The sequence below is a fragment of the Neovison vison genome, chromosome 3 (assembly GCF_020171115.1).
Source record: "Neovison vison isolate M4711 chromosome 3, ASM_NN_V1, whole genome shotgun sequence".
In the NCBI taxonomy this organism is placed as follows: domain Eukaryota; kingdom Metazoa; phylum Chordata; class Mammalia; order Carnivora; family Mustelidae; genus Neogale; species Neogale vison.
The window spans coordinates 42,962,958-42,986,351 of NC_058093.1; the positions used below are offsets into that span (position 1 = coordinate 42,962,958).

At 50.3% G+C, this 23,394-nt stretch overlaps 1 protein-coding gene across 6 annotated transcripts in view; it reads left to right on the forward strand.

Moving 5' to 3' along the window:
• The window catches only part of AGAP1 (ArfGAP with GTPase domain, ankyrin repeat and PH domain 1), a 515,463-nt gene that overhangs the window by 195,477 nt on the left and 296,592 nt on the right, over positions 1–23,394 (forward strand). For all 6 annotated transcript variants that reach the window (XM_044241902.1, XM_044241903.1, XM_044241904.1 and 3 more), the window contains 3 exons: positions 3,918–4,003; positions 6,801–6,942; positions 11,889–12,023. In XM_044241902.1, coding sequence (XP_044097837.1) covers positions 3,918–4,003; positions 6,801–6,942; positions 11,889–12,023 — 363 coding nt within the window. The remainder of the gene's footprint in view (positions 1–3,917; positions 4,004–6,800; positions 6,943–11,888; positions 12,024–23,394) is intronic.

The window sequence follows — 23,394 nt, forward strand, 5'->3', positions numbered from 1 at the left end:
GTAAATTAGGTCTGGATCCTTTGCTGAGGTTACAGAGCTGGATATTGTAGAGGAGTAAGAAAAGAGGTCGTTGCTAACCTTCCTTGAGTTGAATACTGTGATGGAACCATCTGGAAGCAGAACTTGCCAGTAAGTCTCCACAAATATGCTGGAAAGGAAGAAAGTGAAGGAATGGTGGTTAAATTCATCCAGCACGGTCTGTGGGTAGGATATGCGAGGTGGAGGTGCTGAGCCCTATGCCATCCCGTTCCTGGAAGGCTGGGTGCTGGACGCCTGCCCACTGGGCTCTTGCTCCCTGGAGGGGGACGGGGGGAATGCTGCTGGTTTGGGAGATCAGGTGGCCCCAGGGACAGGCTCCATTGCTCACCTCCTGCTTGGAGGCCACATGTGTGGCCATTGTGCCCAGGGCAGGTTTGTGTGCTCTCCAGTGCTGGCGCATCAGGGAGCTGCTGGGCCAGCCGGCAGGGACCCAGGGTCCCAGGGAGACGAAGAAGGGCAGGGGCTCTGGGTCAGACCTGCACGTGGTGCAGAACTTGCAGACTGTGGATTGCCGTGGGGGTGGGCCTGCGGCCGAGGGCGGGTGTGAGGCAGCCAGGAAACTCCTGCAGAAGCCTGGATGATTTAACAGATACAGACAGTCAGGATGGAGAGAGTAAAGGGGGTTTCAAAATGTTCTGGGGATAAGCTAGGTGGAGAGAGAGAAAGTGCATGCGTGTGTGTGTGCGCGCGCGCATGTGAGCTCACTCTAGGAGGGTCTTGAGGACCAAGACCGGGTACCAATGTATTGGTTTGCTTGGGCTGCTGTAACTGAGGGCTACCAACAGGGGGCGCTCCAAACAACGCATATTGATTCTCCCACCATTCCGGAGGCCAGAAATCAGAGGTCACAGTGTGGGTAGGGTTGATTCCCCCTGAGCCTGTGGAGTTGGATCTGTTCCAGGCCTGTCTCAGTCTTCTCGTGGTTTGGGGGCATCTTCGGTGTTTCTTGGCGTATAAAGCTCCTGCATTCATCTTCACCAAAATTTCCCTTGTCCAGGGACTCCAGTCCCTGGATAAGGGGCCCATCCTACGCTAGTATGAGCTCATCTTAACTAATCACATCTGCAGTGAATTTATTAGCACATAAGATCCTTTTCTGATGTATTGGGCGTGAGGACCTCAGCATATGAATTTGAGGGGGATGGGACCCAGTTCCGCCCATAACAGAGGTAATGGTGGGCCACTGCATGAAATTAACGTTGCTCTTTTAGGATGTGATAATTAGCAACTTAACAGATTGAGGAGCACTTAATGATTACTGGGTTTTTTTTAAATACCTGCTGGAACAACAGGGTTCCCACAGCCTCCCGAGGGCCCCAGACCTCAGCCCTTCCCTTCGTTCTCCCGAGCACCGACAGGACTGTGTTGCTGAAAGGACATTTGTGAGGTGCTACCCAGACCAGTCCTTGCCACCAGAGGGCCCAGCGGATGTGACGTGTGAACTGCCTTGAAATCACTCAGAGCACCAGTATTTCCTGCGACGTGAGAGCTCCAAGTTCTGCATCAGATCTCTAGACGGACGTGATCTGAAGTGCTGTGCTCACTCGGCTTCTCTGTAGTGCTGTCACCCTAACTCAGGCATTAAGATCGACCCACTGGGAGTCAGAGGGAGGAATCGTGAGCTTGTACACAGATTCCCGTGGCTTGTCCCTTGTCCCCCTCAGTGTGACCCGTCAGATCTCTACAAATAGGATGTGAGGGGAAAGGTTTTTCCCAAAGTAAAGAATAGATTTCCCATCTGACATTGGTTTTTCATGAGAAGTTGAATTCGATTTATTCTCACCAAGACATAGAAGGTTTCCAGCATCTCTCTCTCTCTCTCTCGAAGATTTTATTTATTTGAGAGAGAGAGAGATCACAAGTAGGCAGAGAGGCAGGCAGGAAGCAGGCTCCCTGCTGAGCAGAGAGCCCGATGCGGGGCTCGACCCCAGGACCCTGGGACCATGACCTGAGCCGAAGGCAGAGGCTTAACCCACTGAGCCACCCAGGAGCCCGAAGCATCTCTCTTTTTTAAAGGTTTTTAAAAATGTGGAAGTGATCCTGATTGCTGTTGCAATAGCAATATAAGGAGGCTTATACATTAAGTGTATCTTTTATAAAAGCAAGTGATAACTCTTGGCAGAAATTTTGAATAGCACTAGTAATCCTTGTGAGTGGTTGCTGCCCTTCGGGTGGGGCAGGGGCCCCATTTTATAGAGGGGGACGCTGGGGTAGAGAGAGTTGAATAAGGACAGCGAAGTCCCTGGGGTGGCGTGTTGTGGCCCTGGGATCTGCACATAGTGCTGGCCTGGCCTTGGAGTCTTGTGGCTGCGTGCCCGTTGGGACATGGGGACTCTGCTGGGTGCCTAAGGTTTCCTAGCTCATTTTACAGTCTTGGCAGCCCAGCAGGGACAGGGTGCTGTACTTTTCTCCTTACACAGAGTCTGTGATTCGGGGACCATAGGTCATCTGCCCGTCTTCCTACAAGTGCAGAAAGTGGGCTGAGCTTGTCCAGATCCAGCGAGCAAAATGCCGGTCTCTGTGCTCTGCCTGCACTCTTTGATGGTGGCCTTGCGGGGGTGGGGGGGAGCAGAAGGAGCATCAGTCTGTGCTGTTGGAACGTTGGAGAGTTGTCTTTGGTTTTTGTTACTGAGCAGACTGAACGGCAGATAGAGCACGTGTGTTTTGTGGGCCTAGGAAGGAGAGGAGAGTGGGGGCGTTCATCTGTGTATGTGCAGATGGGGGCCTGCTTCAGAAGGTTGGTCCCCCAGCTGGCCTGCCACTGTGCACATAGCAGGTGCCTGTCTGGAGCTGTCGGGAAGGCCTGGAAGACAGAGGGCCCACTTGCATCCTCCGGGGCCGGTGGGGATGCTCTGCCCATGTGGTTCTCTGGGAAGTGGTCGTCCGGGGCTCAGGTGGTGTTTCTGGAAGGCACCTGTGCCGAGGACAGAATGAGAGCAGGTGCTGATGCATTTCTTTCCCAGAAACAATTCAGAATCCTGGTGAGGACTCAAAGCCCAGGATCTCCAAAGTGCTTTGTCTTTGGAGGTGGCTGAGGGAACCAGAAGTGGACATCCTTCCCACGTCCAGGAGAAGCCTGGTGGGGTGGTCTGGGGTGCTATAAGGAGGTGCACAGGACAGTTGCATGTCCCTCCCCAGCTAGGCGTGTGCAGGGCCGAGATGAGGAGGGCCAGCCCCCCTTCCCGTGTGCACACACACACACACACAGCAGCCCAGCAGGGTCCCTGGTGGTTTCTCGCTAACACGGCGTGCTCTCTAACCCCCCCTCGCCAGCCAGCTGCCCCGCTCTGTCTCGACTTGTGCGAGAGGCCATCCGTAGTTCTGTCTAACACGTGTGTGCTGGTCGAGCGTCCTCCCCGTGCTCGTGCCCCGTGAGTACGGAAACACCATTCCCATGATGTTCTGTGTTTTCCTTTCAAAAACTGGGTTTCTCTTGAGGAGAATACAGGTTCTCAGCCCTTGAATTTCTCAAAATGTTGTAGATTAGGCACCTGTTGAACATGAAAAATTCGTTTCAGTTTTGCGAACCCAACAAGAGAATGTTAATTCCTGTGCTGTTTCTGAACTCTGCATCAGTGTGTTCCCAGGGAGAGCGAATTCCCGAATTTACAAATAAAGGCTACGATCAAATGCTTCCCTTCTCAGCCACGGTGACCCCGGCATTGCCTGGGAGGCTGTGGACACAGGTCCTTAATGACAAATACTTAAAATCTGAGTTCAGTACTTCTTTTAAAATCCAGTGGTTGCTGGTCCTAAATACTGAGAGTTGCCTCCCGGGCGACAGCCTAGGGTGTATTTTTCCACAAGCGAAGCCCACGTCTGTTTACCCTCCTCACACCCTGTCTTTCCTCTGTAACGAGATGTTTTGTGTGTGGCAGGTGGCAGGTTCAAGAAAGAGATCGTTGTTGATGGACAGAGCTACCTGCTGCTGATTAGAGATGAAGGGGGCCCCCCAGAGGCGCAGGTGAGTACTACAAGCAAAAAAATGGAAAGTAGCCTCTTACCTTTGCTCCCTTGTTAAGGTTTTGGTTCAATAGGTGATTCTAGAAATCTGTCAGGTGTGTTCCAGAAAGGTAACTAGAGCCCCCATGAACACGTTCTGTCTAATAAACATTCTCTTGCTCCTTCAGACATAATCCTGGAGGGAAGTTAGGTCTGTGTGGCTGGTTTTCACTTTGTGTTTTTAAGATGGAAGGAACAGCTGAATGTGCACTGATTTGCCGACTGTTGATGTGACATCTGGAAATGTCCATAGTCCTCTACCATTCTCTGTCTTCAGTTTATTCCCTAGAGCAGCAGGATGATTGAGAAGTTGCTGGTTTAAAGTCTAGAAATCCAGTGGGGGCTGCCATGCTGCTTTCTGGCCTTCTTGGTGCAGGTTAACCCTACTGAAAACCAGTGTGCGGTATGGTGTGGTTCCCTTGGAGGTTCCCTCAAGGCTGGGCGTCCTGGAGATCAAAAAGCTTAGATGTGGAAAACTTTGCCTTGGTTTACTCAATCTCCAGTTTATTATTTTACTTATGTAATAATTTACTAGCCAAGCACATATTACGTCCTGAATCCAGTCAACAGCGAGCAAACGCCTGCTGCTGTGGTGTGGGTTTGCTCCTGTCATCCTTGAGACGACCCCGGGGAGCATGCTCTTAGGAATCCTGTCTTCATGGAGGACCCTGATGCCGTGACATCTTGGGCGGGGTGGACATGGTGGAGGGGCACAGACCAGGGGATGGAACAAGAACCCCCTGGAGATCTCTGTCTTGGCCTCTGGCCATGAGACTGTGTTGACCAGTCCTTTCTTCTAGTTGTACTTTGTTCAGGAGCCTTCTTTAGCCCAGAAGCGTACCCTAGTTAAAGATTTCTACTGTGGAGGGATATCAGCAAAAAGCCTTTCAAAATTAGGGACAGGATTTTGTACAAAATTAGGCAGAGTGTGTTTGAATATCCAGGGCTGGGGGCATATCTGTTTTCCCATTACCCTTCTCAGGCACATGGAAGCCTGATCTTTGTTTTCATTGTTCCAGAACAGTTCATGCACCTCACCTAAGAGAACAGCTTCATGAACAGGATTGTAAGGCTTTTTTGTGGGTACTAGTGTCCTCTTAGGTTTGTGGAAAACCTGCCGGTTCACCGGCTTTTTGTGTGTGGCAGTTGGTGGGAGCAGCCATTGGGATGGGTGAGGGCTGGTTCTGGAGTGCTCACCACCTGCTAGGTGCTGGGGTAGCCCGGCCGTGACCACAGGAGTGCGGGATATGGCTTGCTTTTCCTCTGCACAGGGGCTCACACAGCCTTGCTCCAGTCCTGGAGGACCATGAGAGCTCTCCGGGTGCTTGTGCTCGTGTGTGTGGGGAAGCTTCACTGCACTTCTCGGAAGAGAAAGGGAAAACATACCTGGAGGTGGTGAAAGGGGAAAGGAGAAGCCTTTGGCCCCCTGGGTCCTGGGCCCTTTGCAGGGGCATCAGGCCCATCCCAGGATTCATTCTTAACAAGATCCTGGGCTCATTTAATTCTGCTGTTATCATTTGGACTTCGTCTTTATTTAAATCTTATCATGTAGAATTTTGACGTATAACTGAATCACTTTTCTGTCACAAGTCAGAGCTTACCCCACAAAAAAATTCCCCCAGATATATCAGAGCCGATGCCTAGACTGGTAAAAGCTTACCTAGGAACTGTGGCTTTACAGAGAAAGTAAACAGGATTAATATTATTTTTCATTTTCATGTGGAAAGAGCAGGGTCTTCGGTGGCAAATTGGCCTGCTCTGGATTCTGCTGTTGGAACCATGTGTGATGCTGTAGGGCTGAGCCTCCAGGGCCCCCATTCACTAGGCTCCAGCCTTACAAGTGGTTTAAGTACTGAGTGGGCCAGTACATGCCTGGCTGTAGTCACTTGCCCCGAGTAGAAGTGATGGAGGCTTCACCTGGATGCAGGTAAAACAGGAACAAAATAGCAAGAATCAGGCTATTGTGGGATTTTAATGTTTTTCTCTGATTTTTGCTCATTTTGTTGATTAGCTTTGTGTATTTCTCTAACCATGGTTTATCATATCCTCAGAGGGTGCTTTCAGAATTCACTGGCAGGGGTGCCTGGCTGGCTCATTTGGTGGAACACACGACTCTTGATCTTGGGGTTGTGAGTTTGAGCCCCATGTTGGGGATAGAGATTACTTTAAAAAAAAAAGGATTCAGTGGCAGCTGATATTTTCAGTAGAAAGCCCTCTTCTTGTGAGAAGGGAGTGGGCCACAGCCTGGGTAGAGGATTTCTGAGAGGCCACTGGAGCCCGGAGAGGAGCCCCCGCCCCCATCTCAGAGGGGTCCAGCCAGGCTCCTGGGGGTCCTGTGAAAGGGAGTTGGTATGAAACAAAGCTCCAGCGTCACTGTCAGCACCTGTCTTCCGATGTAGGGAAGTTTCTTCTGGGAGCCTGGGTTTGCCTTGTGTTTGTGGGACTGTGGCTGGCTAGATCGGGTGCAGAGAGGGTAGACGTGCCCATGGGCAAGCATGTGCAGGTTGTGTTTCTGGGAGTCCGGGGTGGCCTGGGTGGGAAGGCGGCGAAGGTCCACTTCCAGATGTGCCACAGGGTGGATGTTAGTGACACCAGAGCCACGTGTTACAGCCGAAGTCAGGCATCCATTGGACTTGGCCTGTATGAGGGGACTGCCTGCCACGCACCCTGTCCCCACGAAGACGCCGTCCCCACCCTTCCTCTCCGACAGACAGCCTTGTCACTCAGCTTCCCTTCTCTCTGCCCTCTTTTCTCCCTAGTTTGCCATGTGGGTGGACGCTGTGATATTTGTCTTCAGCTTAGAGGATGAGATAAGCTTCCAGACCGTTTACCACTACTACAGTCGGATGGCCAACTATCGGAACACGAGCGAGATCCCTCTGGTTCTGGTGGGGACCCAGGGTGAGTGCCGCCCGCGCGCAGCTTTGGGGTGAAGGACCCCGACAGTTGAACAGTGAGTGGACTCAGGGCCTGTGGTTTTGGCGTGGAGGAATTTGAAAATGGTGTGAAGAAGAAATAATTTCCACCTGAAGGCTTTTTCTGTGAGAATCCAGAAAACTGAAATTGTCCCATTTCCTGATTTGATTCTATGGAAAAATCACTCGGTCAGCACCTTCAGAGCAAAATCCTTTCCAAGTGCTCTCGAGAAAACAAAATCTATTTTCTCTTCCTGTCATGGGACCTCTTAATTCTTTTGGGTATGTCAGATAGTTGATAAGCAATTTAAAAGCGTATTGATTTTAACTTTTGGTACATCTTTAAAATACTACTGATTTCTTATACGCAGCAGAGTTTTGTTTTATGCTGCTCTCTTTGTTCATATGTTATGATCTTTGTGTAATTTTTCATCTGGCAGGTACCTCAGTGTCTGGAATTACCTGTAAGAGTGCATTTCTTGTCTTCCGCTAGGCCACTTAACACTTGGCCTCTTGCAAAGTGACAGCCCTGAAGTGTCCTTGTTCTGGATCAGATTCACTGATGGGCAGATGTCCACCATCTGTGTCTTAAGGCCACATAGAATGTTTTTAAAAATCAGATGCAGGTTGACTTTAAAGCTGCTTTGTCAGCAGTACGGGTAACTTACAAATGATCATGTCAAGACAAACCGGATTACACCTTCATTTTGTTGTTGTTGCTGTTCATGTGCTCTGTGTGTTAATTCCTTAGAGTGTCCACATCTGGTTTGCCTTTCTGTGCCCTGATGTGAGACTTTTCTAAACGAGAAACGGGCTGTGTGGCAGCAGGGACAGAAGGCCAGCTGTGTGCATGGTACGAGGTCTCGTGTGCCAAGACGGAGCTCAGGTGGGGAAGCAGCTGCCTTGCCACGGAGCCGCCTGGGCCAGCCCCAGCGGGGTGGGTGTGTCTCATGAGAACGGAAGTAACGGAAGTGGCATGGGATCCACGGAAAGCATCATCTCCATGTGCTAGATAGAAACTGTTCGAGTCGGGTTATCGTGGGGAGCACCCCCACCCTCTTTTAGGGAAGGTGTAATGGCCAGGGGTCTCAGGACTGAAGCCTGGGAGCTATGGTGGGTAGATTCCACCTACAACCAGATGGGAAAGAGGTTTTTTGTGCCCAGGGCGTCCTCTAGTGGTCGCCGGGAAACCAGGGCGGGCCCTTGGGAAGCCCTGGGTTCTTGCCTCTAACTCACTGAATGGGCCTATTGGAATGGGGCCTCCTGAAAAATTCTGTGTTTTGTGGTGGGTGGCAGGATCTCCAGCAGGTCTGCTGAGAGGTGCCCTGAGGCTGGAGCGAATCCTGCGGGCTGCTTTCCCTGCGGGCCAGCCCAGGGCATTTCTGAGCAAAGACAGACACTGGGTGCAACCATCCCCTCGGCGGCTGAGTTCAGGGCTTTGTATCTTTGACGCACAAGGCCTTTTTTCTGTGGACTCACTGTGCTGGGCTCAGGGACTTCCTCGGTCTGGGCAGGGAGGCGATACGTGATCCGCTTGGGGTCTTGTCGTCTTAGACAACTGTGGTTTCGGTAGTAGAGGGTGGAGTGGCTGGTCCTGGGTGTGGGGCTGGCTAGCCCTGGCGTCAGAGCATCCTGGCGCCGTGACCTGGACTGCTGCCTGCCCGGACTCTGGCTGGGGTGCAGTGCAGGAGCTCCCGTGAGGCCCCTGAAGCACCCGCGGGCATGTGCATGTACGACAAGCCGTCATTTTGTTCTCTTTGTTAGATCCCGACACACAGCTTTACTAGGGCCTGGCTGGGGCTCCAGAAGCATGCCTTTCTGTTCCCTTCCCTGGAGATGAGCGTTGCCCTCTATGTCCTACCGCAGCTGCAGGAAGGCAGAACCATGCCTCCCCCCAGGATGGCCCACGTGTTTGTAGAGGAAGCCTGCAGAAGGCTCCAGAAGACTCTGGGGAAGCCCCAGTGTGGTCCCCAAGGGGGAAGAACCCACCCCTTTTTCTTCCTGCTGATCTTCTTAGCATTTGTGTGGAAAGGCCTCAGGCGAGTGAACACCTGAGCCAGGGAGCCTGGGTGGAGGGTGGATGCTGGCAGTCTCCTCACATTCACATTTGTCTGTGGGGCTTTGTTCATACGTCAGCACTGCCGAATCCCAAATGAACAGGACATGTTACCAAGTAGGGACGTTCCTCACCTGAGGGGTCCTCTTGGTCAGACCTCTCATTTCCAGAGTGCCCTAGAAATCCCTGTGGCAAGAGGGTAGAGTGAGTGTAGGCTTCTAGAAGGTTCTGCTCTTAGGTACTTGTCACTGCTTGCAGCCTTGCTTTCTGTGAAGCCTGCGTATGTCTGGTACTTTTGCTTGGGCTTCATGGGATGCTGGAGGTAAAAGGTGGGTCGGGTCATAGATGGGGGACCCTGAGCTTTCCCCCACGCTAGGTGTGTGGGGTTGGAGGCCTTATCTAAGGGCGGGAGGAGTGTCTCTGCGAGACTGTGTGTTCTCTCCGGGTACAGTCAGGAAGCTGTGCGAGGGTCTGCAAGCGGACAGGACACTTGCGAATGAGGCAGTTACATGATGTTTGTTAAGCTCATTCTGTTTTAAAGGCTGCAGGTGATACCAATTTAAGGGAGGGGCACAAGCTGTGAACAGGTGCAGGGTTACAGGTGGAATGAGAGATGGGGCTGGTATAGCCCGCTCTGATGTGTGCTGCGGGTACAACATGGCCACAGAGGAGATGTGTTGCTGCCCCTGGGAAGTCCAGATGAGACAGTGCGGCAGGCCTCTTCCTGAGGAAGGTGGGCTCCGGGACTGTTGGGGACCCCAGGTCAGGATAAGCTGGATTTACTCTATGGCATGTGTTTTCCACATTATACCGGAGCATTGAAAAATTACAGATTTTGACCTGAAAACTACTGTTTTCTTAAAAGATGCATGCACCGGGGTGCCTGGGTGCCTCAGTGGGTTAAAGCCTCTGCCTTCGGCTCAGGTCATGATCCCAGGGTCCTAGGATCGAGCCCCGCATCAGGCTCTCTGCTCGGCAGGGAGCCTGCTTCCCCCTCTCTCTGCCTGCCTCTCTGCCTACCTGTGATCTCTGTCAAATAAATAAAATCTTAAAAAAGAAATGCATGCACCTTTAAAATATACTTCTTTTCCTTAAGTGTTGGGAAATCCAGGTCAGATTTATTAGTCTGGAAGACAAGAAGACAGGATGGGGTGGTGTTTGAAGAAATCCCTGTAGGGTACCTTACTAGGGAGTGTTCTAGAACATTATTGAGGTGGCACAGGCCATTGTCAGAGAAAGAGGCCTGAATCAGAGTTAGTCTTGATTTCTCTATGGGAAACTGTCAGGTCAGGCATATACCATGAGATAAAAATAAAACAGGAAGCAAGAGAAAAATGGGGGAAAAATGAATAAATTATTCCCTCAAGATGCCACTTTTTCATACTTACAAAATTAAATGTCACATGCATGTCCTGAGCCCAAAAATAAACACAATTTATTTATGTATTTATTTATTTTTTAAGATCTTATTTATTTATTTGATAGACAGAAATCACAAGCAGGCAGAGACGCAGGCAGAGAGACAGGAAAGGAAGCAGTCTCCCTGCTGAGCAGAGAGCCCATGCGCGGCTCGATCCCAGGACCCTGAGACCATGACCTGAGCCTAAAGCGGAGGTTTCACCCACTGAGCCACCCAGGCGCCCCAAACACAATTTAGAAAGTCGTTGCCGTCTCCATGGTTTCTGCTGTGCTGCTGCTCTTCCTTTGACTAGTGGAGAAAAGCCTGTCGGTGGATCTTTGTTTCAAGAGCCGTTGGCATTTTCCGTGGTGCAGGAGCCTCAAGCCTATGAAGAAAATGTCACAGGACAAAAAAGTCCCTGAAAAGTGACTGTTGTCTCACACCTTGGTCCTAACATCTTGACCTTTCTCTGTTGGCATGTGCCAGGCACCAGAACGCATGATGGGATGGGGTCGAGGCATCTGGGACACTTGAGCTAAAGAAGCCTGGTTTTTCTTTGTTTAGGGGACTGGTGGCAGATGGCCCACACCTGTTTGTTACTCAAACGTCCCCGTCTGTGTACAGATCCTGCAGGAAACGGGTACACCCAGGTCTGGCTCTGTTAAAACCTCAGGTGGTTTGCAGCCCAGTGCTTGGGGCCCTCCACCCGCCCCTTCACTTCTACTCCTGCCTTGGTCTCCCATAAACACACCAGCTGCTTGGTTGCCCCCTGCCCCAGGCTCTCCCCCTTCTTCCCCCCCTCCACCTCGCCCCAGGTAGTGGCTGGTTGGTCTTTACCTCCTTCCTACAGGTGGGGCTGCCCTGAACATCCACACTGAGCCCACTGACCGTCGAGTGTCCTGCCTGCCTGACTCGGGTCTTGCGGCCAAGCTGCATTCACAGCTGTTCACGTCCCTGTCTTGTTCTCTGCCTCTCCCTCGGCCGACCTGGTAGCACCTCTGTGGGAGTGCCGAGTTTTGTCTCGTTCACTGGGCATCCCTGAGCCTGGAACAGATGCCCAAGGGCAGCTCTGTGGGCACGGACCCAACAGGTGTGTGTTTACACCTGCGGAGTGATGCTGCTGGAAGGCAGCGAGCAGCGTGCTGTGTGCACCAGACACCGCCGGCCAAGAGGGAGCATCGGTGTTCTTTTCTCCTTTTTTAAAGTATTCTCCTCCAGAGTCACGTTTAACTCTTAACTCCTTCTTTCCGGGCATATGTTTATCTTTGTTTCAGAAGCGGGATCCTTTGTTTACAAATGAGGACTCTGCTGAATGTTTGAGATCATTACCTGGAGGACAAAGCAGGCTCTGAAAACTCCAGTTCTTAAACATGTTACCTCCCTGGGAGCAGGGCACAGGTTTTGAGCTACTTGGAGACTTGAAGTGGCAGAAAGTAAGTGGGGCTGCTTACGGTCATCATGTTGCTGTCTGTTCCAGATGCCATAAGTTCCACTAACCCACGGGTCATTGACGACGCCAGGGCGCGGAAGCTGTCCAGCGACCTGAAGCGCTGCACCTACTATGAGACGTGCGCCACGTACGGGCTGAACGTGGAGCGGGTCTTTCAGGATGGTGAGTGCTCCTGGCGCAGCCGGGTCCCCTTCCCCCTGCGCGGGGTCCTGTCGGTGGGCATGTGGGCCTTGGTGGGAATCCGGGGGCCCCTCTGTACTGAGGTGGTGCTCGGCGGCATGCAGCAGTCCACAGGGAATCCTATGTGGCACGCTTGTGATGGGACTTCTGTGCACGGGGTACGACACCGCCCACACTTACTTCTGCACGTGATGGGTCACATGTACGCATTTGCCATTTCTTATCCACCATAGCTGCTCATTCTTAACCCCAGCCCATCTCTAAAAACAGTCTGAAATATTTGCTTTTAGGCTTTGGGGAGAATAAACCGAGAGAGTCAAGTTTGGGCCAAAAAAAACACAAACAAACAAAAAACCCAACACCAACCCCACATTAAGACTCATGGCTGAGAGCCAGCACCACAATTTAGGAATTGTTTCTTTGTTGCTGAATCCATCAGTGATCACCCACCCCCAGAACAGCCAGGCAGCAGACTGGAAGCCCTCCTGGAGAAGCACGGGGCTTTTGCATGGGGCTTTTACGGGGCAAAGACAGTCTTGTACAAGATCAAAGTGGTGGGCTGAGAAGTGGAAGGGGATGAATGAAGAGGTGGGAGGGAGGGAAATGTAGGGAGGGAGGGCTGGTCTCTGGTCTGGAGGGGTTGGGAAAGTCTGGGGGAAGGAGAGTCCCTAGGCCTGAAGGGACAGTACTCCCTGCAGAGGGTCCTGATGTCCACGGGGAGTTGTGGGTAGTCACTGCCAGGCCGTCCCCCCTTGCCCCCCCCATCTGGCTGACCTCTGTGGTTGCAGAGGAGACCACCTGAGCCGTGGGTCATCCCGGTCTTGCCGGCCCAGACCGCAACAAAGACATGTTTCTGCCAGGGCAAGCAGTAATTACATGCCTGCATCTCCGACCTCCCCAAACGGGGCAATATATGCTCATCTTCTAAATGTCCAGATGAGTTTTCAGATGGAATTGGAGAAATCCCACATTTGGACCATTTTAGGACATTTCATAGATTGGGTCCTCTCCAAACCTTGCATTTTCTTCCCTTTTCCACAAGACCTGGTCCCGTTCTCAACTCACAGCCTCCTTCCCTGCACCGTGGCTGGTCCTCCCCCTTCTCAGCCCGTGTGCCCTCTGGGTCCTCCCTGCCTCCCCAGCGCCTGTTCTGAAACAGCGGCTTCCTGCTAAGGAACAGCACGAGGGCCTTCCTCTTTTGGCACGCATTTACAACCCCCTCGCCATCCCCCTCCCTGATGGAGCCCGTGATGGCCCATGGGCGCCCCTACTTATGTGAAGAGCAGTGTGCGGAGGCGCAGGGGGTTCCGGGGGTGGGGAGGGGGTGCCCTGCGGGGCAGGCAGCCTAAACCTTGTGGGGTTACCACAGGTGATGGTCGCCAGTCTGGGGCGCACAGGCCGCTGCTGGTCTGTGTCCCCTGGGGCACGTGGGTGGGTTGCTCTGGTTGCCACAGAAGCCTGTGCACGTCGCCCTGCCAGGCCCGACTGAAATAGCTCCTCTCTGGCCCTCTGCAGCAGCTTGCCCGCCCCTGCTGGCGGTTTTAGGAATTTTATCCCGTGAATGAGCTAATTCTCCATAGTGATTGCTTTACGTGTGCGTTTATCGCAGACATGAATTGTTCATCAATAAGTGAGCTCATACGTAATAATTGTAAGAGTTGGTCCACACTGGGGGATGCCCAGGTCCCGTGCTTCCCTGCCCTGCCCCCTCTGACTGTGAGGGGGAGCACCAGCCAGGGGAGAAGAGGGAGGACCTTTCCAAACAGCGTTACTGTATCCTCTCCCAGGGCTTCTGCTGCGATTTGACAAAGCACCTGAGTTTTCACAGGCTCAGGAGATTTCCAATACATTTTGTTACTTCTTATTTTAGAAATAATGCATTGCTGTTAAATATTTAAACTATATAGAGTCAGAAAAGAAAATAATATTCATGGTACTATGGTTTCTATGACTATTATGATTTTGTCTTTAAAATATTTCTATTTATACGAAGATCAGTTTTAAAAATAAAATTAGGGCTTACTCTGCGTGTTCTGTAGGAGGATTATATCTTTTTGTGTAATTGTTTTATCTGTGATAAAAGTCATTGCTGACCAAGTTGGGACTATGCTCAGTATTTAGAAGCCATGAACGGTAACAGTCCATTTTAATCCTTAAGGAGAAAAGAAACCTCATAATGTTTAGAGTTTAAAGAAATCAAGGCTTAGAAAAATTATGGAGCTTAACCAAAGGCATCGGGTCTGGATGGGATGCTTGTCTTGGGACCAGGAGCCCAGAGCCTTAACCGTTCTGCCATTAAAGCCGCAGTGATGTGGGTCCTGCCTGGTCCCCTGGGGGAGCCTGGACAAGGGTGCACAGCGGGCTCCCCAACCACTCACAGACTCAGGTCACTCAGATTTCTCAGTGGACTTTTCTGGTTTCCTTTACGCCTTAGGACTTGCTTTTATTTATGTGCTTTTCTATCTTCGCATCATAGAGAAGGAACGAGCATGTGGTTTCTACGTAACATTTAACTTACTCCTGAAAGGAGGATGCAGGCCTGGGTCTTAGACCACCAGATGCCCCCCGCTTGCCCCTGCCCCCGCCCACCAGACTTACTGGTTGACTGGCTCCCTGAGTTTTTTTGTTTGTTTGTTTGTTTTTAAAGATTTTATTTATTTATTTGACAGAGAGAGATCACAGGTAGGCAGAGAGGCAGGCAGAGAGAGAGAGAGAGAGAGAGAGAGAGAAAGAAGCAGGCTCCCTGCTGAGCAGAAAGCCCAATGTGGGACTTGATCCCAGGACTCCGAGATCATGACCTGAGCCGAAGGCAGCGGCTCAACCCACTGAGCCACCCAGGCACCCCTTGAGTTTATTTTTTAAGATGCCAGGGACTATAGTCTTTGCTTCTTTAACTCGGGAGTTCTTAGTATCCTGAAACTGAAGACAGATTGTGAAATTAATGGAGAAAGAGAATGCCTACTTTTCTCTACAGGGTGTAGTTCTCACACAGCTCTTGGGAAGGAGTCCAGGACACAGGGACTCCGTCAGCCCTGGGAGTGTCCAGAGGCTGTGCGGCAGGTGGATGCCCTCACCCAAGCAGCGGCCTTGCTCACACTGAGTCTCTGGTTCGGGGTTAAGAAGAGGGGATGGTACAGGGGGAGGGCCCCTGCCTTGGCGAAGTGGAGGGCTAGTGCCCAGAGATGGAAGCTTGCCCCTTCCCCAAGGGTGGAAGGCAGGTTGTGAAGGACCGGGTTGTCTTGACCACAGTGATGCTGGATCATCGTTGATCCTGCTCCTAGCTAAGTCTGTGTGGCTTGGAGAGCAGAATGTCTGGCCTCCACGAGGGGGTTCCTGTAAATAAGATTCACCTGCTGAGAAATCACATACTCCCCAGTTCTCCTGCATCTGGGCTACTGGTCCTCACATGGGCGTGGTTACCCGTCTGTTTGTCTGTCTGTCTCTCTGTCTGGATTTGCAGAAGAGCCCTGCAGGGAGCACGGGGCCCCACACGCTGGACCAGGGAATTGAGGCAGCCAGAGCTGCGTATGGCCCCCCACTTCCCGTGTCTCTCTGTCTGTCCAGTTCTGTGCAGCTCTGGTCACCGCCAGCTGTGTCTACAAGATTAGCTTCAGGCTTTTGTAGTTTTAATGTTGTAACAGTGATGTCCGTGCTTGGCATGAAATTTTTCAAAAGTCCCTGGTTATTTGTTCTCTTGGCCTGGATTCCTGAAGGCCCGGATTACAGAAAAATGATGTTCACTCTCTGCAGATATTGTTTGTTCTGGTGCTAAGATTTTTATTCAAGAGAAGGTCCTCTCGCTCTCTGAAGGAACCAGCCAAGTGGGAGAATCTCTTGCCATGAGCACATGTTTCCTGCCACTTTAGTTCAGTATCTGGGTAGGGAAAGGCGGGTCATGTTGGTGATGGTATGTTTCAACCGAGATAGGGACAACCTAAAATGAATATAACTTAGTGACAGGACTAAATCCTTCCCCTAGACCAACCTGTGCTGAAAGGCAGTGAAGAGCCACGTGTAGAAGTGGTTGGAGGGCCCTTTGGACCATTTGTGTGTGCCATCTTGAGAGAAGAAAGGGGACACTGACTCCCCATGTTCCGAACGGAACATTCGGAGTTTTAGTTCCTTGAGGTTGGGTTCTGGAAATGATGAATTCTCCTCTCTTTCCAAACACACTTAGATTTCTCAGCCTACACAGACTGTCCCTGGTTATGGCCTGTTTTGTTTTGATGGCAGTGATTGTACAGTGGGTATAGGAGGAGCGCAGTGATTTGGGTCATAGTGCAGTTCTCTGTTTCAAACTCCGCATGATGTAGAAGCAGTTTTCGGTGTGTTTTGATGTGAAGTAGAACCAATAGACCCCTAAGTGTTTGGGGAGGTATGTTTTATAATTTTTAAATATTACATTATCTGACTGGTGTGTGATATTTTAAAGATATCTGATATATAAAGAAAAGCAGTTTCCCTTTCATGTGGAATGAGTAAAACCTGATGGTGGTACAAAATATTTAATTTTCCCTTATCCAAGCTCCTTTATGACTTTTTTCTCTAGCCCTCCCTCCCTCTCCTAAAATGAACGGATAAATATGTGTATTGTAAAACAGCAGTGTTTTATATACAGGTCATTCCTGTTATGCATCCTGATGCCAGCTGTTTTTTTTACAGAATGTAACACTTTTACACGTAAACTCTAAAACTGTCATCACTTGTTAAATCTGAACTGAAAACACCCTATTAGACATTAGAGCGTGCTGCCCTGTAAAGCTCTAACTTCTTGTCTTAAGCTTGTTTTCATAGGATGGTAGGAAAACTGTATACAGCATTTCGCTCTGACAGTAATTGTTCAGACCCAGTCAAGATCCGTATAAGCAAGATGTAAATCAATTACATGTCACTGTCTGTCTCCCTGACCCTCTCCGAGACGGCTGGGTCTGTTATGTGTTATTCAGAGTACCTGGGTCGTTGAGTGATCTCCCGTGGAAGACCGCTCACCCTAGGGTAGATGTTCTGCGTTACTTCCATTGAAAGAGACAGTTCAGTTAGAGGTGCATGAGGGTGGGGAGGCTGGCCGGTCGTTCTGTGCACTGGTGGCTGGCTGGCTGGGCTTCCTGGTGATCACATACTTGGTGCAGTGTCCTGCAGTGCCGGTGTGGGCCCGTTCGAGGAGGATCCACGGCAGTCTCTTAGCATGGCCATACCAGCTCTTTACATGCGTGTTGTGGTTCACATTCTGGAAAGCACCTATGTAGAAGCAATGCCTAGTGTCCCCCAACCTTCGATGGCTCACCCATGCGTGGATGCCCTGTGCTGTCAGGGCTGAGCCTGGAGAGGCTGCGTGAGTGCCCCAGGGCTCTGTGGTACTTGGGGGAGCCTTAGTTTGCTTTCTGTCCTTCTCTTGCAAGGACTGATACCCTAATGTACAAAGCATCCCATTTCACATTAAATTCTGCAGCTGCTTGGTCCTAATTATGGCCACGTCCTGCACAAGAGTAGCTGTATTAATGAGCCCGGTTTGTACAACCTAATTGCTTGTGTTAGAGCATCATTAAGTGGGAGCAGTCTCCAGGGGTTTTGGCCCTGAGTGCTGCGTCACCCTGTTCCTTTCCGTTTTGCTGACACCGCGGTCTTTGTTTGTGCTGTTAAAGGATACGGCAATTAGGCCTCTTCTGTGCTTTCTCGGAACCAGCTTAATTTTCATTGTTGGGGTGGCCTATTTTATTATTTGTTTTGTTGCTGCTGTTTTTCTCTTTATTGTGTTAGGGAGGAGACTGGAGCCTGTCATTTGTTTTTATGTTTGTGTAATTCTTTTTTCAAAGGAGTTCTTTCAAAAATAAGATTTTCCGTGTTGAAAAGCAATCCATATATATGTGTACATTGGGCACCTCATATATATATATATATATATATATATATGATAGATAATAGCCAAGAGTCATTTAGTATCTGTCAATTTATATTTTTTTATCATTTGTATATATTTTTGTATATGTACATATGTATGTATATTTTTTATCATTTGTAATAATGACTAATAGTTATGTCACAGTTTAAGGGTTTCTAATGGACGATGGTAGATCTTAATAGGCCCTCTTTACAGCCAGCGTCCAGCCTGCGCGTCCTTTCTGTGCACGGTTTTCTCCACATGCCTGTGCCCGTCACCATCCCCATGCCCCCGCCCCGCCCTTGGCGTGTGCTCACTGCCCTGCTCCTCGTTGCACCGAAAGGTTGTACATTCAAGATTTCATGGGCAGATGGGTAGTTTATGTTATGACGGGGCAAACAGACTTTATTATGCTTAAATTAAACTTTATTTGGTTAATATTTTAAAACTTCTAAGAACAAGGATGACACATGCAAGTTGCCTCCATCTGGCAGAAGTAGCAGAAAGGCTCCTTGGACTGCTGTTGGTGAGTCGTGTAAGGTGGGCTTGGCCCCGTTTGTCGGCCGCTCCGCGGTTGTCATTAAACACCCATGTCAGTGGCTGTCACCGCCGGGTGGCTTCTAACCTGGTCGGTTCCTGCAGAAATTAGAATCTGCATGTCGCCTCCAAAAGGACCACGTCTGTCCCATTCTTGTCGCCTCTCATTAAATTGAAAAGATACCGGTGTTGACGTTAAGTAGAGTTCGGGTTGAGCCCATGGGTGGGGAGGAGGGAGTGCGTGTGGGGAGCAAGAAGGCCGGGGTCTGGGCGGGTCTTTCTGTGCCCTGTAGCCTGGTTTGTGTGTCACTGGGAGAGTGCGCGCATGGTTTGCCTTGGTTGTTTTTATAAAACATGATGTTATCGGTGCCCTTTGTGTGTGCATCTTTAAACTCAGTGAACTTCTTAAACCGGAGAAACTTTCTCTATGAGCAGGTTAGATCACAAAATGAAATAGTGAATTAATACCAAAGCTAAAATATCAGCATTAGCTATAGTACACCATTATTTTCAGAGGCTCAGAACCAAAACCAAAACCAAAAGAAAAACAAAAAACTCTCTTGAGTTGATATTTTTAGGGACAAAAAAAAAAAGTTGTTTGGAGTTGAAAGCCTCTTACAGATGAGCCAGCCCCCTGGTGGCTGCCCTGCCGCCCAGTGTTCTCAAGCACAGTTGCCAGATGGGGGACGTGCTGCGGTGGGGCTGACGGCCAGGCTGTACATGAATATTGTCAGGATTCATGTGACAGTTTGTTGAAAGTGATGACCCTGACATAATCCAAGTGTCTTAAGATATTATTATGAATTGGACACAAGCATGAAATCAGTTTGTTTCTTGTTTGGAGTCTCTCTGTGTAGAAATTTCCCCTTTTGAGAGTTTCTCTCTCATCCATTGAACTGTTCAGTGGCCCCCAAAGCTGGATGTTTATGAGGGTCTAACTCCTTTGGACGTGAGCCAATCTGCTTACCTTCACCGACACAGGTGAAAGCATTCGGCTAGGGGTATCTAAGTGGTGGGTGTGATTCAGACTTCGAGACTGCAGCTCCCGGCCCTGACAACTCAGATTCAGGTGTGAAACTGGGTAATTCTTTTTTTTTTTTTTTTAAAGATTTTATTTATTTGATAGTCAGAGATCACAAGCAGGCAGAAAGGCAGTCAGAGAGAGGAGGAAGCAGGCTCCCTGCTGAGCAGAGAGCCCTATGTGGGGCTCGATCCCAGGACCCTGGGATCATGACCCGAGCTGAAGGCAGAGGCTTTAACCCACTGAGCCACCCAGGTGCCCCCGAAACTGGGTAATTCTTAAACTAGTTTCTGGTGGGGCAGAGAGGACCCTGACATTTTTTACTCTTTCCAGAATAACATCCAAAGATGTCATCTTAAAATCCTGATACAAGGTTGCTTGTTATCACAAACAACAGGGGACAATGAATAGTCTTCCGTTTCAGAGTTTGTGGACAGATCTGGAAGGAGAGACTGTGACCGTCTCTGGAAGTTTCTTACCCCGCATCAGAAAGGTTTCCTGCCGCGCTTCCCTTACTGCGACTGTGGGCAGGCACCACGGCTGTCCTGTTCCTGTAGCTGTTGCTCTAACGCCCACCCCACCGACATGAGATCAGTAAACACACTATGCTCTGTTCTGATTTTTATGTGAAGACTCCTGTCTTCTGCTCATAGAATTAATGTTATCAGTGACACAGAAGACGGTGTGCTTATACTTTCCTGTCCTGTGGCATTATAGCCAGGCCTGCCCCAGGATTCTGTTAATGACTTGAGCCAGCTTGAATTAGCTTGATGTATCATTAATGCATACAAATGGCTCTTATTTTTGTTCATAATCTGTTCATAATGCCACGCCATTCTGCTCTTCTTAATGTTTTTAAAATGATTAAATGGTGATGTACTTTTTGACCTACTTAACCCTCCCCAGCCTCTGATCAACACAATATGAAAATATTCCTTAAATAGGATAGTCAGAAATTGTTGTTGTCATGGCTGTTGTTTTCAACCCAGTTTGAAGTCTTCTGTTTATAACATTTTCCCCCTAGAGAATACAGACATGGCCAGATTCTTATGGCCTCCCCCTCCCCGAGAACTGTCTGCCATTGACGGGGGTTAGCAGCACCATTAAGTTCAGTTTGTGAGAGACAAGGAAGAGTAACCCTCCAAGGAGGGAAGTCATGAAAGTCCTTAGCACCAGAAAGCATAGCTTTTCCTTATGAATACTGATGTTTTTGAGCACTTCTCAGCAGCTGGGGGCTGGCCAGGAGTGTGTGAGGGTCCAGCTCGGAGCAGACACTGGGCGTCCCTGGAGATAGGCTCTGAGATCTGGCGTCGGCTTGTAGGGTTAGTGCAGAGTCACTGGAAGTTCTCTGAAGAGAAGATGACCCCCCCGCCCCGAACGGCTGGATGGATCTTCCCTGATTTAGGGAGAAGGCAGCTGTGAGGGGTGTGGATCGCACACTTGTTTGTCTAAAGAAAAAGAACCTGTAGAAACTGCTGATGACAAAATGGGATTGTGTGAGGTAGGCTTAAAGAAGTTTAAAGAAGTAAAGAAGTTTACTAATTTGAGAGAGAGAACGCACCTGGGGGTGGGAAGGGCGGAGAGAGGGAAAGAGAATCCCAAGCAGAGTCCTCTGCTGAGTACAGAGCCTGATGCAGGGCTCGATCCCAGGACCCTGAGATCACAACCTGAGCTGAAACCAGGAGTTGGACACCTAACCAACGGAGCAGTGCCCCTAAAGAGATGACTTTTAAAGGATGGATGTGAAATACGGAGGTAGAAACCACCCATCACACCACCCCCTACTGGCTGTTACCGTTAGGGTGTGGGCTGTGTGGCTGTGTCCATTATCCGCCCTTGTGACATGGCACAACCGCTTTTTCACATCAGTAGTTTGTCTACCATATATTTCCTCATTTTTGCATTGCGTTCCCTTGAGTGACTAGAAATACTTTTTTGGCCCAATCCTCTATTAGACATTGAGGGGATCCCCCTAGTTATGTGTTTGTTTTAGGATCAGTGCCCGAGTGGATGGCTCTTTACCTAAATATTTGTTTCCATCCTTAATTCTTTCTTCAGGAGACAGCCCTGGAGGGGAGACGGCAGGCTCCATGGCCCGCGTGGCCTCACGGATTTTGGTCCTTGACCTGTAGGCATTCTTTGGGGTCATTCCTGCTCTCAGTTCTCCAGCGGGTGTCCTTTTTCTGTCTCCTGGTCACACTGGATATTTTCAGTTTAAAAACTTTCATCATGTATAAAGAGAAAATAATCATAATTCTTAAATTTGTCTCAAGTATGATTTTCTACCTGTTAATATAAAAATAAGCTCATTGTCCATAGTCAGGCATTTTGTTAAGAGATAGCAGTCAGTGCCTTGGGTGGGCCAAGGTCTGGCGTGTTGGGTGGCACATGGGAGCAGGTGAGCCTTGCTGCTCTTGCAGATGTGGCCTTGGTGCTTCTGGTAGGTTCTGCACAGCTGGAACACCCCAGCTTGCCATAGGTCAACAGCCCAGAGACCTCCCCAGTTCCGTGTGTAGCAGTGACCTTGAAGCGGGGTTTTCTTGCACTTCATCCATCCCTTCTGACCCATGGTGCCACCAGCATGCTGCCTTGTGTCGCCTCCGAGGCAGACCCCTGCAGTGGGTGGGAAGCGGCAGCTCCTGGCATTTGGACATTCCCAGAGCTCCAGGTCATGTCGCTGCTCAAGAGGGTTCAAGGGACTCTGGAAACAGAAGCAGTTCCAGAGAGGGGCCCTGACCCACTCCCTGCCCCACCCCCTGCCCTGGTCACGGGGCCTCTGCTGCGGCTGGGGACTGTTCCTCTGCAGTGGGGTCCTGATGCTTAATGCACGTGACCCCTTTGGTGGATGTAAAAATCCTATTGCATTTATTTCCTGTTTAGACGGTCAGAATCTGGGAAGCACACAGTCTCTGAAAATCGAAGACGTAAAGCACAGGCCTTCATTCTCCCCCCAACCCCCACCCGCATGTCCGGTTGGGCTCTCAGGCACAGGGGTGTCTGCCCAGGAAGGTGGGGCCCCAGCGTCAGTAACGGCGTGGTGGCCACGTTTTTCCAGGCTGCGTTCAGCCACAGCCCCAGGTGGGGGGCGGCAGTCCTGTCTAAAAGAAAAGAGAACTGGAAAAGAGTTCGGTGGGGGACGTCTGGCTGGCTGCTGCACGATCAGGCCTGGGGCCGCTAGTGGCACTGGGTGGACAGCACCCCAGCGTCCCTTCCCCCCGGCTGGGAGGTGGCGCTCCCTTGTGCGCGATGCGCCTGCAGGGGGCGCTATGATTCATCTCCCTCCACGGAGCTGCCGGAGCGGCCGCCGTTCGAGGGGCATTTCTTTAGGTGATTTTTGGAATTTCAGGAAGCTTCCTCCCATTTTACTTTGTGCGTAAACCATAAGAACAGCGGTGTTGCAGTCACTGGGATGCTAGGAAGTTAACTCCCGTTCCTGCACAAAGATCTCTACTAAATGACCCACCGGGGTGTCCCTTTCGGGCCTGAACTACAGACTTGTGGAATGTCCAGTCTGGAAGGGTGTGAGACCCCGGCTAGCTCGGGGTTTGCTTTCCAGCCCAGGCCAGCCCGCCAGAGAGCACGCTTAGTCACAAAGCAGGAGCCGCACGGTCGTACCTTTGTCTGGAAATGTTGAAAGCCATGGACTGCATTTTAAAATCCAGTAGTGAGTGAAAATGCTCCTTTAAGTTCGAGTTCTCTTCATAAAATTAAGCAAGGCCGCCACTGAGGGGTTTGGGGGTAAATGTGACGCTGTATTCAACATGTGAATTATTTCTGATTAGCTGTGGACTAAACGCTTATCTCCGCACCTGGTCTTCTTCCAGGAGTAGAATATGTGGGTTGTTGGAATGTTGGCTCTCTAAGGGCGTCTCAGATTCAGCAGAAATACGGCATGAAGGAAACGTTCGCGTTCATCC